Raw genomic sequence first — 19,364 nt, forward strand, 5'->3', positions numbered from 1 at the left:
CAGGTAGATTGAATGAACTATAAGCCTTCTTTTGCCCTCAGATTGACATATACATCTGCTAGCATTCAGGAGACACATGAAACAAAAATTGAGATATGCTAGGTTACTGTGATGCTCTCTGGCACTGCTTTGTGAAGAATATAGTCTCAAAAACTTAAGCAAAAGCCTTTTTGAACAAGCAAAACACAAATCACAGTTTACAATAGATTGAAATTGAAATAGTATCAGGCTGAAGTAATGCAGGCAGGAAACTGCTGTCTGAACTCAACAAGGCTTTCCTTCCTGCTTGTAAATCTCTCTTGCTTGCTTATTGACAAAAAGAGATTACAGGCATGTACAGTTTGGTTTTGCCCTCCAGTGACATGTGATTTCCAGACCTATGCGTTGATGCAAACAAATGATCTTAAAGCTGGCGTCCATCATTTACACTGAGATCTCTTTAGATTATCTTGAAACTATCTGGAAACTGGTCTATACAGGACGCAGTTACTGTGCTTCAGGCAAGTGCTATATTCTGTTATTATAGTCAAGTGGCTGCACCTACACTTATTCCCAGGTTCCTGACTGTCCTCTGTGTTTTCATCTCTCTCATGCCAGGTGGCTGGGACCGGCTTTGCAATTACTTATTCCATTGTTCTGTTTTTCCCCATCTTTGACCAAGTGCCATGTGAATCTCACTTAAAAAAACAGAACAAACAATTACATTTTCCTTCTCCCCTTCCTGTCCCCCTTTCCAGTGCTACTCTAAGGGACTTCCTCTCAACTCATAGCCAGCTAAAAGTCAAAATTGTAAAACTGCAATTCAGTAGCAAGGGATCAATGTAATCAAAACTAGTGATAAGAAAAAAAGGCCCCAAGCTTCTTGCTTTCTGCTCTTAATGAAACATGAAAGTGGGCAGTATACTGTTCTGTGGATAAGAAAGCAAAGAGTCGCCTTTAGACTAGCATTATTCATTGTTTGAAACTGTCTATTTGTTCCTTGTATAACAGGCCTTTTAGCCTCTGTCGTGGTTGGGTGAAATCCTGTAAATCTCTGAAAATGATGCAGCTGACTGTGGCAGGTGCCAGGGAAAGGATATGGAAGCATCTACTCTCCTTGTAGCATTTTGGGGATTTGTGGGCTACTCCAGCAGACACCACTTTTATTTGGGTAACTCTGGAGTGAAATACCTTGAGCTAACCATCGGCACTGCATTCCTGTTTGGCATTCTTCTGTAGAATTACTTTTTGCTAGAAAACTCAAGAAAATTTGAATAGGTCTGAACAAACTACAGTGGAAACCTGAGGAAATGTCAATCTGTACCAGTGCTATTCTTTATCAGAGTTTTTTAAATACAAAAACTTGGATACAACTGAAACGCTCTTCTTCCCCACTTGTAAAAAACATGCATAATTTGGCTACCTGGCACTTTTGCATTTTCCAGGAATATAAAACCCCATCTGATTTTATAACACTCCTCTATGGTGAGACAGTTTTTTAATGTTAAGACTTTTCATTGTGACAATTACCCAATCTAGCTATTATTTGCTTTATTGATTAAACAAGACAAACAAATAGTACTAAACTAGGCAAACATAACTGTTCATGAATAGCCACTTCTTTTCAATGCTCAATAGTTTTCAACTGTTCTTCAAACAATTTATCAATTAACAATGCTTATTAAAAAGGCAAACTAATTTTATAGTCAAAAATAGGATTTGCTACGTAGAGTCATTGTAAACCACCACTTAGATCCTGTAGTGATTAGGCAAGCCAAAACCCACATTTGGCTTTTAGGCTATTTTTATTCTTTCAGAATATTAATGAAAACACTCTAAAAAAAGGGAAACAAATAAGAGGTCAACTCACAAAGTCTCTAGGCTGTGGAGCCCATCAAAGCATTTCTTTCCCAGGGAGTAGATTCTATTGTTATGGAGATGTCTGGAGGGGAACATTAAGCACAGAGTCAGGAAAGTACACTGCACACAGTGGACTTAAGCAAAACATTTTGATGGTTAAATCAAAAGAAACTTATTTCCAGGCATGCACTGATTATATGCAAGTCATGCTTTTGCAAGAGCATGTATAGGAGGCACCTCGACTGCCTTCGCCCCAGCCCCTCCTCCCCCCTTCTCCTGTATCTCCCCACCCATGCAGGCTTACATTTAGAAGGGATTTGTTTTAAATCACCTAGATTGTTTAAAAAGGGCATATCCCAGTGTTCCAGGTTGGGGGCTGCACATCAAGTATAGAGATATTGCAGAGATATTCACAGTGGTGGTTAATTAACATGCTGTCTTAAAAACTGTGTGTGGGGCATGAGGTGTATAAGGAAGATGTATATTCAAAGGGTGTCAGAGGATATGGCACAGAACAGGAGCAGGTGAGGAGATGGATAACACAGCAGACAGGAAAGAAGCATTAGGCTTGCAGAATGAAAGAAGACACAGGGCCATAGGACAAAAAGTCGTACCTTCACTGATAATGAGTAAACTAACCCATCTCAAAAGTGCTGCAACTTGCCTTCCTTTGAAACTATAAGAATCAAGAACTGCTTTCTCAGATGTTTAGCAGTTGAAAGTAATTTTGTTACATATTGCAACCAACTTCCCCCACACAAAGGCTCAGAGTGCTGACTATTTCTGAGATTTTTAGACTAACATGATAAAACCCCAGTCTCTGTGAAGCTCATTAATGTGAGCAGACACAACTTGGAGCCACTTCATGTTGTTTTTTAAAAAAGATGCCTTTTTCCCAGCAGTTTTTTCCTTTTATTTTAGTCTTGACACTCTACACCTGAAGTAGGAAGAAACTATGGGAGTAGCCCTTTAAAAGAAAAGAAGGGCTGTGAATAAGGGCCTGCCAGCCACTTTCCCTTCAATGCTTTATTCTGCTCTAAAAATACTGTTGAAGATCAGAGGCTCTCTGAATGTTCTGCAGAACCTGCAGAAACTGAGTCTACCTGTGCACAAAAGGCAGGGATTCTAATGGCAAAATGCAAATCTTCCATGAGTTTTTACTTTCCCAGGAAGAAACCTAATCAGCTATTTTTCTTAATGACTACACTGACCTTTAATACTTTAGTTAGCATGGAAAGCGCATCTCCAACTTGCAATTATGTTTGGATATTTAATGATAGAGGTTCAAACATGCTCCAATTGACCATGCATTTTTGCACTGAGTTGAAACTTTGCCAGACTGTATAAGGTAGCAAGCAAAACAAAGCAGAACCACACACAAAGATTCTGATGAGCCAAAAATACTAGATGTTGTAGATCATGAAGAATGATTCCATTATTAATCAATATGAAGACCAGAAGATTAGAAATAAGCAAGGCACATCTAAACCAAGGAAACCTAACTGAGCAGAAGTAATCAAGGCATGAAAACAGATAATTTTCTCATGAATTTCTTAACCCTTCTCTTATCACTATGTTTTCGGTTGGGATCTAGAGCACAATGTTCAAGGAAGTCTCTTCCCTTTAGCATTACTAAGCCTAGAAGCTCAGTCAAATAACAAGTTCATTTAGTCTTTAACTTGATTTGGTTTGATACTTAATGTAAACAAACAGAAGACAAAAGTTTTGCAGCACAAGGCTGCTGTTATTCCTCATTTTTGGTGTCCTATATGCTTATATAAGCACTAGGCAGAGACAGTGATTATAAATGTCAACAAAAGAACCCTGGCATGTGCCAGGTTCAATGCTTACACTGGGGCTAGAATATGCTAAAATATGCTAAGTGTCTTAGCTTATTATCTTAGCTTAGTGACTATGGTTTTGGACAGCTTGTAAAGCTTGAATATATTATTCTATCTTTAATAATGCCAACATTTTCCAAAGTACCCTGAAATAACTTCTCCACCTCGGCTTCTCCAGCCAGTCCAGATTTTTTTCCATTTGGTACATTCCCAGAGGAAAAAAAGATGAAACTGTGCTTCACAGTATACCTTCTGGATTTTGCTGCAAGCTATGCATATTTCATTTAGTTGAACTGTTATGCAAACATAAGCAACTACAAAACTACATATACTTTCTATGAAGGGAAGTGCATACTTTTTCTACTGGACAGCATTCTTTCCAAGTCAACCAGAAAGCTTTCAGTTCATTTCCTGTTTCTAATCTTCCCTAATTTAGCCTTAGAGTCTTAGAGGACACACAATTCATCTCTTCCTGTTTGCTTTGCTGACCAGATAGGGTGATTGTTTAATTCCCTTACATAGTTCTTTATTGCTGATGGAAACTTTTAAGCTAGATCAAAACAAGTGATGCAGCAAATGCCAGTTTAACTGTAGGAAGATGTAAAAAATCTGCTTTCTCCAAGCTAATTTTTAAATATTTCGGTTTGCTGCAATTCAGAAAAAGTAATTTATATTTCAAAAGAACATTCTCTGCATCAAACAAAACTGACCTCTTGGTAAAGAAATATCACTAAGCCTAGTGCAAATGTAGAAGGGAAACTGCAGATTCATAGCCTTAAGGTATCAATTTAATATTAAGACTGTAAGACAAAACGGATGTTTAATTAACCCAGGTATATACCTATTTATCTATCATTTGCCATTTGTCTCAAGCAACATCAAAATTAAACACAGTATCTTCAAGTTCTTTATCACAAAGAGAACAAAGCCCTTCAAAAAAGCTGAGATTGTGTCTAAAAAAGCAATCAATAAAACTTACAGAACTACCAAACTAGAGAGGTTTCCAAAAGCATAGTCTGGTATGTAATGAATTTTATTCAGTGCCAGTGTCATTGCCTGAAGTGCTGGTAAACTTCTAAAAGCTTGGACAGGAATTTCTGTCAAAGAATTATCGTCTAGCCACAGGTGTCTAAGGGAGACCAAGCCATTGAAGCAGTTGGGGGGCACATAGTTGATGTGGTTGGCATCCAGACGTCTAGGAGAAAAAGAAATGGAGAAAGTTGACTCTGAGAAAAGAACAGTGGACTTCCACAATGACTATCAGAAGTTATCACCAACAACACAACCCCAAAGGATGCCCATGTGTTGCCACATCCATTTTTCACTTTCTGGAGATCCTGCATTTCCATCTTGCTTGCAGCCTCAGCCCTGAGACCTCACATTATGCTTACAAGTCTCCTTGTCAGCTGGCTCTCCACAGACAGCTCTCCTTTGGAACCATCAGCTCACTGACAGCACGCTCCAATAATTTTTGAGCAGACTCTCTTTACAGACCAGGTATGAATTTGTTTCCCTTCCCAATCATTTGAAAGTAAGGAATAAAAAAAAGTGCAAGAAACCAAGCAAGAGATTCTCTTTCAGAACATATAAATCACTGAGCTGCAAGATGGGTTTCTGTATGCTCTCTCATTCTAAGAGCCAAAAATAAAACTCACTTCTGAGTCTCTGTTCCTGTTTTACCTTTCACGTAAAATGTTTATTCCAATGATTATAATGAGCAACGAAGTTCACATTTTTTGTAGTGGAACAAAACATTTTAAAAAATAGATTACTGTTGCTAATGCAATATATTTATTTTGAGAAAGACGTTATTAAATACACTTCAGTTTGCTGCAGAGCCGACAGAGGGAGCCCAACTGTGCATTGTACCTCTTCAGAGTCTGCAGGTGATTTCTTGGTCTCACACTTGTGTAAATAAGGATTAAATCTACTGAACCTTTTGCAGATGTGGTGCTAGAAATATTATGTCATGTATTCACCGGCTTTTGCTTTTGCTCTGTTTTGCTTTCCCATTGTGACGCTTTCAGGGAAAGATTTAAAAGTGTGCTTCACCTTTCTGAAACTTTGCAAAGCATTCAGCTGGTGATCTGTGCTCCAAAACACTTTTTCTGCTTTTAATGTGTTGTAGTGACTTGTACCTTGCTCAGAACATGAAAGACATGTTCTTAAACTCTCCTTGAAGATGTCTGTACAGAGCAGTAATTAAGTGAACGGTGAACAGAATAAATGTAAATAGATGTTTGAAAACACAACAGAACAACCAACCACACCCAGGGTACAAAGAAGTAATTCTGTATAACCTAAATTCGGTTTGTTTGAGAGAAGTGCAATACCCTTTGTGGCAAGCATACTAATCTATTTAAAGCTGCTTCCTCATTTACAGTCATGTAAAGCATCAGGTCCATTCTATCTCCTGCTCCATGTTGTCCCTACCTACTGCATGAGAACATATAATGACTGCTAAGGCTCTGTGCCAGGCTGACAAATAACTGAGACAAGGTCAGTTGGAACAAATTTATAAAGTTCAGTGTCAAAGCCCTTGTACAATTAAATTTTTGATATAATAACTGACATGGCTGGCAGCAGAGACAGAGCTTCCAAAACAACTCAAGGGTCTGTCAACAAATGGGTGAGGCTGGAAATGGTTAGAAATACTCATGCTGTACCTCCCCTCTCCCCAAGGCAACAACCATGCTATGCCTGTGTTTTCAAAGAAGGTATAATTCAAATGAGTAGATGAGGTTTCTTTGTGTTTAGTCATAATACGTAAATTTCTTCCCTGGGTGATGCTGGTATGTAAACTAAGAAGTTACACTTGCCTTAGTTTGACAGTTACACTGATTAAAGAATGGAGGCTTTATTCAGTTTATACTCTTACTGTATTACAGTTAACATCTTGTTCAATATGAAGCCTGCCTGTGCAGCTCTGATGTCCCTGCTGACTCCACAGGAGTTACTCACAGGATGCCTGGCTGCGTGGTGAAGCCGAAAGTCAGTTGTTTCTGTGTGATCCCGTGGCTGAAAGGGCAATGTTTCTGCTGTCATCAGAGGGACTGAGATTTTTGTCTTCCCAATATTTGGTAGCAAATCAAGGGACAGACTTTTTAATAGCGGAAGCTTCCAAAAACAAACCCAGCACTGGCTATGTAAACAAAATACACAACATAAAAAATACAACAGGAATGCTGTAATATACATGAAATTCTAGGTACTTGAAAATAGGGAAAATATGGTCCCTCTTTGGAAAGAAAACAGAGACCATGATACCCAGGATATGGAGAATGTTGAGGTTCTCAGCCTTCAAAAAAATTACTCCAAAAAATTACTTTTTGCCTCAATCTCCACCAGCAAGTGCTTCAGCCACACCACCCAAGTCGCAGAAGCCAAAGGCAGAGAATGAAGAGTTCCCCACTGTAGGAGAAGATCGGGTTCAAGACCATCTAAGGAACCTGAAAGTGCACAAGTCCATGCATTTGTGGGTCCTGCGACAACTGTCATGTGAAGTGACTAAGCCAGCATTCATCATATTTGAGAAGTCCTGGCAGTCCAGTGAAGTTCCTACTGACTGGAAAAAGGGAAACATAACTCTCATTTTTAAAAAGAGAAAAAAGGAGAAGCTACGGCACGACAAGTCAGTTGGTGCCTGCCAAGATCATGGAGCAGATTTTCCTGGAAACTATGCTAAGGCACATGAACAATAAGAGGGTGACTGGTGACAGCCAACATAGCTTTGCTAGTGGCAAATTGTGCCTGACTGGTTTGGTGGCCTTCTACAACAGGGTTACAGTGCTGGTGGATAAGGGAAGAGCAACTGGTGTCATCTATCTGGACTTGTGCAAAGCATATGACACTGTCCCACATGACATCCTTGTCTCTAAATTGGAGAGACATCAATTTGACTGATGGACTACCTGGTGGATAAGGACTCAGACAGATGGTCGCACTCAAAGAGTTGCAGTCAACAGTTTGATGTCTAAGTGGAGACCAGTGATGAGAGGCACTCTTCAGGGGTCAGTATTGGGATCACTGCTGTTTAACATCTTCATCACCAGCATGGACAGTGTGATTGAGGGCATCCTCAGCAAGTTTGCTGATGACACCAAGCTGTGTGGTTCGGTTGATACGCTGGAGGGAAGGAATGCCATCCAGAGGGACCCTGACATGCTTGAGAGATGGGCCAATGCCAACCTCATGAAGTTCAACAAAGCAAAGTGCAAGATCCTACACCTGAGTCAGGGCAATCCCAGGCACAGCTACAGGTTGGGCAGAGAAGAGATTCAGAGCAGTCCTGAGAAGAAGGACTTGGAGGTGTTGGGTGATAAGAAGCTCAACATGAGCTGGCTTCAGTGTGCGCTCGCAGCCCAGAAAGCCAACAGTATCCTGGGCTGCATCAAAAGAAGCGTGACCAGCAGGTGAAGGGAGGTGATCCTGCCCCTCTGCTCTGCTCTCAAGACCCCACCCTGAAGTACTGCATCCAGCTCTGGGGCCCCCAACATAAGGAGGATATGGAGCTATTGGAATAAATACAGAGGAGGGCCATGAAGATGATTAGAGGGATGAAGCACTTCTGAAGATGTATGAAGACTAGTTGAGAGAGTTGGGGCTGTTCAGCCTGGAGAAGAGAAGGCTCCAGGGAGATCTTCGAGCAGCCTTCCAGTGCCTAAAGGCGGTCTACGAGAAAGCCAGAGAGGGACCTTTTACAAGGGAGTGTAGGGACAGGACAAGGGGTAACGGCCTTAAACTGAAAGAGGGGAGATTTAGACTAGGTATTAGGAAGAAATTCTTTACTGTGAGGGTGCTGAGGCACTGGCACAGGTTGCCCAGAGAAGCTGTGGCTGTCCCATCCCTGGCAGTGTTCAAGGCCAGGTTGGATGGGGCTTGGAGCAACTTGGTCTAGTGGAAGGTGGCAGGGGGGTTGCAGCTGGATGATCTCTAAGGTCCCTTCCAACACAACCATTCTATGGTTCTATGATTCTATGAATTATTGTTTAAATAAAGCTTGGAAGAAATCAGGAAGCTACAATTATTCCTTCAGCAGGCCCTGTAACTGGATTACATATCTTGCAAGTGCTTGTAAGAAGTACTGCCTCAAGCGCTCTTTTGTTATCTAATCTTTTTAAAATTTCCAAGTGCCATTTTCCCTCTTGCAGATATTAAAAGGTTTCAGCAGTGGTTAAGTTTCCTGTCACACTGTAGGCAATGCACACTGATGTGTAAAGCATTAATCAAAATCGCTGTTTTCAGCCAATTGTTTTACATGTGTTGATCAAAGTTTTGGCACTTCAAGAACTAAACCCATTAACTCACAAACATGACCCTACTTATAATTGAAAATACATAGATAACGTGGTGAGTTTGAAAGCTGCTATTATATTCCAGAGAGGGCCAGTTTAGGGAAACAAATACTTGATCTCTTCTGATAGGCAGCATGTAAATAAAGCAGCCAGTAAGAAATTCAGCATAAGCTCACTTAAAATGTTTAAACCTTTCAAAGCAAATGCTTGAGCTATGTGGACAGTATCCCACTGGTGCTTCCTGTGAATGCTACAACCATGTGCATAAATTATGAAAAGATATTAGTCATTGTAAACAGGACTCATTTATTAGTACTCTAAAACAGGTGAAAAAGACTTGATTTGCATTTTTTTATCAATTCAATATGACTGGATACTTAGTTTTATGCCATTGGTAGGTTTCTAAGGTAATATTTACTTTTTTTCTCTTTCTGAATCTTCTTCAAGAGCAAGCCTAGCTACAACCAGGATGTACCCTGTGATCAAGAAATTCCTTAATGTTTGGTTGGAGTGCCTTGCTTATTCATTCAGAGGTAAATGAAATGCTAGATATGGGATCAGGAAGGAGATTTCTCCCTCTGAAATGGGCAGCTATTACATGGATTGCCTCTTCTTGCAGTGGATGAATGTTTGAATACAATGAAGGGTCCAGAGAAGAGGAGAGCCACAAAGATAGATAAAGAAGTCAAGTTCAAAATTATTCTTCTGACATTTAAGTTTTAAACAGGAAAGGTAAAACCGCATGAAAAGGGGCTGTATGCAACAGGTAGGGGAGGCAGAGAACTGAGAGCACACGTTGGGCTTGGTAGATTACAAAAGGGGTGTGCTCCTCCCTCTCTTAACACCTTCCTCTTCTCCTGACCTGGCTCTGTTATACAGGGAACCACAGCCAAGCCTCACCACAAGGTATGGGGACAGGGCCTGTCTGTGAAGGGTATAACAGGCAGGAAGGGATCACCTGCAGCCCCAGCATCTGTGCTAGTGTGTGGTAACAGGTCCTTTCAAGCGTTTGTTCATACAAGTTTGTCTAAAGCCTCATTTAAGTAACAGCAAGTGACATTGAAACTGGCTCTGAAAAGTGAAAGTAATGAAAATATAGCTGGGTATTGTGAGTCATGTTTTTCAAACATGGCCCTTTACGCAGGATATCCCCTTCAGTCCACAGGGGAAATGCTACGACTATTGTAAAAGGTTAAGTACGACACACCAGCATAGCAGTTCCCACAGCTCACTTTCAGCTGTTCCCTCATATGGGTTTCTACAGGACTGATATAAAGGACCCTGTGGGGCAACAGCAAGACAAACAAAGTCACAAGTCACAGTTGAGGAGCATTTGTTTCTGTCCCACTGCTCAGTTTTCCAAAAGGTATCTGCAGCTCTGGGATTTTCAATCCTTAGTGTTTCTCTTCATATCCAAACATGCTTTCTCCAAGATCAAGTGGGCCAGGATGCCAGATGACTGCATAAAGCAAAACAGCCAAGTGCAATGCTATATTTACGCAAAGATTGGCCCTGATACTGGGTACCCTCAATCCCCACAGCTGGGAAAAAGTGGGGGCCAGCAGCAGTTGTTGGGTTATCCTAGGAATCTGCCTGCACTCAGGTTACCAGTCCCCAGCTAGACCAGCACGTTTGGTGTGGCTGGGAATGCTCTCAGGTCCTGCAGCCAGCTGGCTCCGAGTGACCTCTCCTAGCCTCCCAAGCGAGGTGGCTGTATGCAGAGCTCCTAATAGGCACAGTCCCAGGGGTGCTTGAACTCCCAGATGGCCCCCAGGGAACAGCTCAGTCATGTGTTAGTTGGCACAGGTCAAAAGTGTGCCAAGGACCCTGTTAACAGTGCAGCAGGACAGACGGTCATGGCCAGTGCCTGGAGCACTAAAGAACTTTGCTTTGCTTGGCTGGTAGTAACCACACTCTGTCACTATGGTGCCCAAAATGATTTCAGAAGTCTAGTGTGAGCCCCTGTACTGATAGCCATCCGAACAGTGGCTTCTTGTCCTCTTCCCACATGGGGTGTACATACTGGTGGGCTTTAGCCATGCAGGATGATTATTGGCTAGCGGTTCCGAGGCTGAGAAATTTGCCTGTCCTTTACAAAATGTGGTTAAACCCCCTCTCTTTTGAAATTACTCAGAAGACAGAAAAGAGTCAGATGCCCAGTAGTTTCTACTGGATGAAAACCCCCATCACCCAGTGGCCTTGAACTGCTCATCTAGTTCACTCTATTTGCACCAAACTTTGAAAGCAACTGGCTTGTGGCTGGTTGATTTAGGGACTGCGTCTCAAAAAAATAGTAGCACATGCATTTTAGGCAACCTTGAGCCTCTATCTTCCTCCCAGCTGCTTATCAAGCTACAAAAGTGTCTTTGACTGAGAGGGGTGGCCTGATACTGTACTACTACTTGCTTCGTGTTCAGTCACTCTTCCGTTATTTAGCCCACCCCAGGGCTCCAGTAGCTCAGATGGCTAAGATGTGCAATGAAATGAGAAGACTGCAGTGGTGAGTTTTGAGATGTCTTTGTGTATGTGTACAGACAGCTGCATGGGTACACACAAACTTGATTTAAACTGTGGGAAATTCCTCCTCAGGGAGTTTGTGGGTACCTGTTGAGGTACTAGGTTTCCTAAGAGGATAATACCTTGTGTAGGCTTCATTATCATGGGGTGTGACATGGAAAACCACAACTAAAGCTCCTGTCTTTTCATGAAAACAGTTCTCTCGGGAGAATGTGATTTCATCAAAGTTGTTTTGCCTCTTAACTAAAAATCAGGATTAGTAACAAACATCAAACTGGAAAACAAAAAAAAGTTTGAAGTTAACATTTCTAAAGAAAAGGCTTTTTAATTTCAAACTTAAACTGGAAGCATTTCAGAACACTGAGCCCTCAAAGTCTTCAACTCTTTGTTTGGATTAAGAATGGAAACTTCTCTTGAAATGTCAAATATTTAGAGGAGTAGGGAGAAGATTAAAAATCTGTTTGCAGACCTGTTCCAACCAGCTAATTAAAGAATATCTAAGATGATTTCTAGATAATCTTTCATGTAAAACTCGGAGTAACCATCAGATGCTCCACAAATACTGAAATTCCTTAAAAATGAGATTTACACAACTTACAAATTCTGTTAGGAAAATTAAGACAAATGTAATTGATATTATTTCATTGTTACTTGTAAAGTCAAATTAATTTGCTTCACTAAATTGCCATTTTCCAGGTTGTCAAGGGAGAAAAGATGGTTTATTTTTTTCTCTACCAACTGTTTCCGGTGCTTTGGAAGATGGGCTATGCTGTCTTCTGCCCTATTTTCTGCTACTGAAGTAGAAGTCCTCTTAAATTTTGCAGAAAGGAAAGCAGGTGATACAGTAAAAAAGGCTTGCTTTTCAATGTCCTTCATGACTGGTTTGGCATGGGCAGTGAGACAGCACCTGATCTGCTCTTGATTTTGAAAATTTCTGCCTCTGAAAATGGAACTTACAGAACAAACCAATACACATATGTAAAAGGTTTTTAGACCATACAGTTATATTCAAAATCACTAAAAGGCTGCTGGATTTAAAAGCAGTCTGGAGATACTGATGCTGCAGAGAAACAAAACCCAGAGACCATCTGCTTATAGTTGGTTCTAAAGAAATATATTTGCACAAGGTGCAAAACAGAGAAGACAGCACACAAGTGACACAAAACCCTGCTGCCAAGATCCAAGTTGGAACATGTCACTGACTCCTTTCAGTCATGTTCCTCCTTTTCAGTCATGGTACCTGTGAATATATTTTCTTCTTGTTGGCTTAACAGAAATAAATGCCATCTGACTTGTTAGGACTAGTAATCCAGATAATTTATATTCGCAGTAGATTTCAGATGAAAATGATAGCCCATATAATAAGTTGAAGACACCCTTCTGCTGAACTTGGAGACCAAAACTATATCTCAAAATCAACATGTTCTGGTTACTTCCTTAAATCCTACTGCCACAAAGGGAACTGAAGTCCCATCAATCATTATGCAAGCTTTAGTAGCTAAACTGATTTATTAATCAAAGTAGCACTGTTGTTAACTATTGAACTACAAAGACTTTAATAAAATTGAGAAGATTTTAGTATTGTTTAATCTTATTTTTTCCTTTAGTGACAGAAAAAACCATACTGTTTGTTTTGAGGCAACAGTATATAAGTTTTCTCACAGATTTTTGCTGTTGAAGATGGAATGCGCAAATCTCAGGGGAGTTTTGTTATTTTTTTGGTGTCCACTTCTCATGTCATAGTATTTACTGATTAATATCTGCTGTCTGAAGAAGACCGATCTATTCTAGAAGCAGGTCAACCCTTAAGAAATTTAGGAATATTTATCACTCAAACTTGTTATGCCATTCTGCATGCCAGACTTCAACAAGTTAGTGGAACAAATTGTTGCTTGTTCCTGCAATACATCAGTTCTCTTTTGTGGGCCACAGGCCATTTAACATCAGTTAATATATCTATCAATACTGATGCTTGCACTGTCATTTTTTAGCCTGGAACTAGATAATATGGAAAGCATATTATCTAGAAATACCCTTTTGTGCAAAATATTTGTGATGAATTTGTATTACAAGTGAACATGGAGAACTTGCATCTGTATATATATACACATATATTGTTCATGTATATGCATACAATTGTATATGTATACTGATAAAAAAATGGTTGTAACATAATCCTCCTCACACTGACTAAGGCAGCAAGGCAGTTAGCATGGCTTGCCACTCTACGTGTCTGCGTTTCTTGTGTAAAACCACAAAAGGCAGAGATTTGAGTCCTGTCCTCAGTTTTCTGCATCCATACTAAGCTAAAGCAAAGGGTTAATGAGGCTTTCAGAAATCACACCACGTGCATAGTTAAACGTAGTTAAGTACAAGAAGTTGCTATCTTATAGGAATTGCCTTTGAGAAGGCTTTTAACCTCTTAACACTCTTGAAAAGGCTCCTGTTAGTTCAAAGGTTTCAAGAAACAATTCCTATTGTAAATCAGAAACCAATGCAAGAACCACCTTGAGGACAGAAAATTCCTAGACTATATGAAACAAGAAATTGAATCTGTGCACACCTTTATCTGACAGGCACAACCTTGTTTAAGCAAACAAAAGAATAATAGTTTTCTTTTCCTCAAAGAGGTCTCTTTTGCTGATGATCGTCTTTCAGGTGATAGTAGTTTTTCTGTACTAACCCGTATCATTCCATCTTGGCCTGCTACACAGCTGTCTAAAGGTTTCTACTGACCACTCCTATTCTCCTTCTGTTTTAATTCTGTCACAAAATATCCGTCCTTTACATAGACTGCACAAATGATGTTTGGTTTACTTCTTCAAATTCTTCACCCAAGGACAAAAATATTTGCAATAAAGCCTGAGTGAGACTGTCATTTTGTTTAGAAACTGTGATGAAAATTCAACAGTCTCTTTCAGAGCAACAAAAGAACTCTTGTTTGCTTGGCTTATCGTGTTTTGGTCCAGAATGTATATAGAGTGATCTGATCTCAGCAAGATTGTTTTTGTTTGTTTAGCAGAAAGAAAATCTAATACAGTCACTAGACCAGCATTTTCTCATGACTTTTTCAAAGATCAAAGGAAAGAACTGTAACCTCAAAAGTATATGGCTGAGATATTTCAGTCTGTGTCTGGTCAATAAAGAAAAAAGGTACTGGCCAAATAACAATTATAAGATAATTAATTCCTAGGGCTGTTTCACCTTTAGAAACCTTAACGAATGCTTTGTATATTAAGGCGGTAAATGTTGTTCAAGATGGATATAAGAACCTGGGAGCTAATGAAATATAAAGTGTGTCTGCGTAGCAGCAAGTTATACACAGATGACATAATTTTGCTGAAAATTAATTCCTTTAATTAATTCTGTTCTTCAGATTTTGGCTGAATTGAATGTGTGCAAAAGATGTTAACCTTTTGGTGGAACTTCTTTATACACAAAAAAAGAAGACCGTGTTCAACACAGTTATTTCTCGATCAATACAACTTAGCTCTAACCAGACTGGATACCTTGGTACAGACACCCACTCTATCCTTGTCATTGTTAGACTTCTACCAGTGATGCTGGTGATCAGTGCACACTGCAGCAACATTGTTTGTGACTTGTTATTTGAACTTCCAGATTTACTTTCACATTAGATATTGGAACTTTTTAGGAAAAGAACTTTAGTTCAGAGTAATTCTGTGAAAATATAAAGTGGTCAACTAAAGGCAGAAGGTTCCTCTGCCCAGAGAACCTGCATGCCTATCTTAAGTAATCTAAATATTTTATGCTGCGCGTCAAAATCAGTAGATCCTTTAGAAAATAATCTTTTTATTTATTTTTTTTTAATTGGGTGACAATGGAATTCTGTGGATAATTTGGAAACATACTCTATTTATTATGTCTGGCATTCAGACAGCAAGAGTGGCCTTGTGCTTGCAAACTGTTAACGGCAAGTACAGCAGAAGGAACTCATGATACTCAACTGACTCACAAGAATATGGCAGATGAGTTCAGTATAGATAGGTGTCAATTGAGGCACTTAGGGAAAAGGCAATACAAACTTTACATGACAAACTCATGAGTATCTACTAATATGCTAGGCAGAGGTCCAGCAGTTGTAGTAAGTATGAAAATAAAAGCTAAATTTTCAGTAAAGGTTAAAATAATTAATCAAAATAAAATTTGGGAGAATTAGTAGGAAAGCGAACAAAAAAACATTTATAATTCCACTCTATAAATCCATGATGTGCAAAAACTTTAAACATGAAGGGGGCCTACAAAGATGCTGGGGAGGGACTATCCGTCAGGGACTGTAGTGACAGGACAAGGGGTAATGGGTTCAAACTTAAACAGGGGAAGTTTAGATTGGATATAAGGAAGAAATTCTTTACTGTGAGGGTGGTGAGGCACTGGAATGGGTTGCCCAGGGAGGTTGTGAATGCTCCATCCTTGGCGGTGTTCAAGGCCAGGTTGGATGAGGCCTTAGGTGGCATGGTTTAGTGTGGGGTGTCCCTGCCCATGGCAGGGGGGTTGGAACTAGATGATCTTAAGGTCCTTTCCAACCCTAACTATTCTATGATTCTATGATTCTATGCTGTGAAGGTCTGATTGCTCCTTGGCGTCCCAGATCAAATATATGAGAACTGAAAAGAAGTTCAGTAAGACTGACAAGGATGACCAGAGGAAGGGAATAGCTCCCAGATGAAAAACAATCCTAACAGCCTATGCCTGAAAAAACATGACTCATGGAGATAAAGCAGAGGTCTATGAATCTGGTATATATCAATAAGGATCTGCTGTTTTCACTTTCTCCTGATGTTGCACTTAAAGGATACTAAATGTGTGTTCCAAGTAAATAACAGGAGGTACTTCCCCATGCTACCCAGGGCTAGCCGATAAGCAGATATACTGCCACAAAAAAAATCTTGAGTGTTACAGTGGCTCAAAAAGCAATTGTACAAAAACATAGAAGAAAATTTTTTAAGAGCTATTAAATTCAAAGAAGCCACAATAGGCTCAGTGAGTCCCTGAGTGAAAATTTCCAGCAGCTGGGAGAGTTTACCAAAGGAGTGTTTTATATTCCTTGCCAGACCTTCTAGTTTTCCTGCTGTTGAAGACTGGATACCGGGCTGGGTCAGCTTTTAGCACAACCTGGGGCAGTTGCACATAAAAACAATTTCATTCATACCATGAAGCAACCAATCCTCACTCCTGGTCTAGCAGTTCTGGCAGTTCTGTTAAAACTGAAGCTCATGGACTGAGTCAGCATAGCACAGTCATGAAGTATAAATATGGAGACCCACCTGAAGCACAGAATATAATTAAGCATCCTCTAGTACACTTTGTTTCATGAGTTATTGTTTTCCATGCTGCTTAAAAAGAAATAAAAAAATTACACCAAATGAAAAAAAACCAAGGGAGTCGTTTGGGATTCTTTCTTTTCCCTGGTAAAGAATCTCAGCAAGAAACCATGAGAAACACCAGTGCTCAAGGGACCATATTCTTCTGGACAGACAGAAAGCACTGCAGGGCAAGGTGTGTCTTCTCAGACAGTGAACCAGTTTATAACGCTGCAAAGAAGCTGCCGGTGTCATGAAATTACTGGAATGAAATCAGTCACTTTTGATGTTTAATTGAGTATACAATTCTGCTGAAAAACAGCTCAAAGAGAGTTAAAAGAAAAAGTTGATTCAGCACATTATTAAGTGATATTAACAGGTAGTTAATAGGTAATCATATATTCTTGTTCATGCAAAGTTACAAGTTGATTTATCAAGTATACTCACAGAGACTGCAGGCTGCGCAAGTTCTGGAGTGCTTCAGTAGGGACCTGGCGCAGTTGGTTATTCTGCAGCATCCTACATTTTGAGTAGCACAAAAAAACCAGAATCAACACAGTAAAGATGATTTCTTTCTATTGGAATTTTTTTTCCAAGCTTACCTCCTTTGTACTGGTTCTACTGCAAGATTATAAGCAAAGGAAAGCTACACAAATACTGTGTTCCCCTGCCCCTGTCAAATGCCAGCTCTTTTCAGAGCAAACAAATACCTGAAGCATATTAGCTTTGTTAACAGCTACACATCAGCTTTGAGAAGGATTTTCAAAGCAGCTGAGAAAGTTAAAATAAATCTGATTTGCTTTCAATAGAGCTTGAGCTCCTAATTCCCTCCAGTGATCCTGAAATTGTCATCCTCATGTACTGATTTTGTTTTCCTTCTGAAGTGATTCAGTTTCTTATTCTGATAAAGCTGAGAAGACTGACTCTTGAAATCCTTCCTCAGGAATATGCTACTATGGCCATCAGGACTTTTAACGTTATGAGGAGTTCATGATTTGGTTTGAATAAAACTTTATCTCCGTAAAAACTGCTGAATTCTTCCCACTGAAATAAATTTTCTCAAACAGAAGGTTGCTGTCAATGAGCTGACAAATCTCTTTTCTGAAATATCACACCATTTAGCTTACAAAGACTGAAAAATGACTTTTCATTCCAAAATAATATTTTCCTCCCTTTGAATTCAGTGTCATTTACACTGCCTAATATCCTTGTTTGAACCGACTCCTACATATATAAAAGGATTCTACATGAAACTGAACTATTACATGCTACCTTCAAAATGAGGCATACTTGGTGGGACATTGGAAATGAAATCATTTTTGGCAGGCCTTAATCTCCTTAGGCCAACAAGAGCTACAGCTGGCCAATTTAAGAATAAATGGAGTGGGAAGCTCTTCATACTTCTTTCCTACTTAGGTATTTTTTCAGTACAGCTCTGTATACTCTTACAGTAGCATCTGGCTTGACTTGATGCTGCCTGGGAGACTGGTGCTAACAATACAGTTTCTGTGATAGGCGAAGATCCTCTCTAGTATAAATATTGTGAGATGTGGCCTGCTAATAATTCCAGTAACTGTATGTGCCGTCCTATTACTCCAAATAATACAGGGTTTTGTTGTATTTTTTATAATTTACCTCTCAGCAATTACATGGCAAAGAACAAGATATGAAATACAAACTGGATTTTATTTTCATGGTGTTCTACAATAATGTTTTTTTCCCCTGGCTCTCACGAAAAGAAGGCAATTTACCCCCAGTTCTGTGTGATGATGAAAAGTTCACTAAGACTACTACACTTGCAATCAGAACTTTTGAGACACTTGAAGAAACTATTAACCGAACCTATTTTTACCTTTGATATTATACAGACACATTTACTTGATGAGCAAGTTGTTTTCAGAATGTCACTAATGCTTTCTAACCTTTTTGTTTAGGATAAGGATATTTTCTAAATGAAAAAACAAAGATTTAATGATGTTCATATGTATCTTCACTTCAATTGAATTGTTCAAAATGAGCTGATCAAAATATGTAATTTACTTGATCAAAACTTCACTGGTTAATTAGTTCCCTGGAGCATTTAGGAAATCAGAAATATATCAAACAACACACAGTTTACTTACAGCACTTTAAGACTGAAAAGGCCAGCAAATGCTCCCTTAGGAATGTATGTCAAGCCATTTCCTGCAAGACGTCTGCAAAGTTTGAAAAAGGAAAAGAGTGAATACTTTTTCTCTTCATGTGGAATTAATTTGGTTGTTAAAAAGTGCAACACAGCTATGTTTGAGCGACTGATGCCAGAGGCAGTAGTTTAAGAGCCTTGTTTTGTCATTAATACACTTTTAAAAGCAGAAAAAAAGAGAAGTCCTTAACTGTACAGTTGATTTACTGACAGCTGGACTGCAGAGAAAAAAATGCAATTTCACTGCAAATTGAGTTTATAGGTTAGAACACATGCTGAATTCTTCATATTGTTCTTTTTAAAGATTACAGCAATCTCAGCAACTAAAATACATACGTACTGACAACAATTAGCATCATTGGGTTTA

At 39.5% G+C, this 19,364-nt stretch overlaps 1 protein-coding gene across 1 annotated transcript in view; it reads right to left on the bottom strand.

Annotated features, from left to right (window-relative positions):
• LGR5 (leucine rich repeat containing G protein-coupled receptor 5) overlaps positions 1–19,364 on the bottom strand; it is a gene marked incomplete at both ends in the record, with an annotated part of 93,532 nt that overhangs the window by 20,502 nt on the left and 53,666 nt on the right. Inside the window, 4 exons of the mRNA XM_080623019.1 lie at positions 1,850–1,921; positions 4,660–4,875; positions 17,263–17,334; positions 18,939–19,010. Of these exons, the coding sequence (XP_080479145.1) occupies positions 1,850–1,921; positions 4,660–4,875; positions 17,263–17,334; positions 18,939–19,010 (432 nt within the window). The remainder of the gene's footprint in view (positions 1–1,849; positions 1,922–4,659; positions 4,876–17,262; positions 17,335–18,938; positions 19,011–19,364) is intronic.

The sequence above is a fragment of the Psittacula echo genome (assembly GCF_963264785.1).
Source record: "Psittacula echo genome assembly, chromosome: 1".
Taxonomy (NCBI): domain Eukaryota; kingdom Metazoa; phylum Chordata; class Aves; order Psittaciformes; family Psittacidae; genus Psittacula; species Psittacula echo.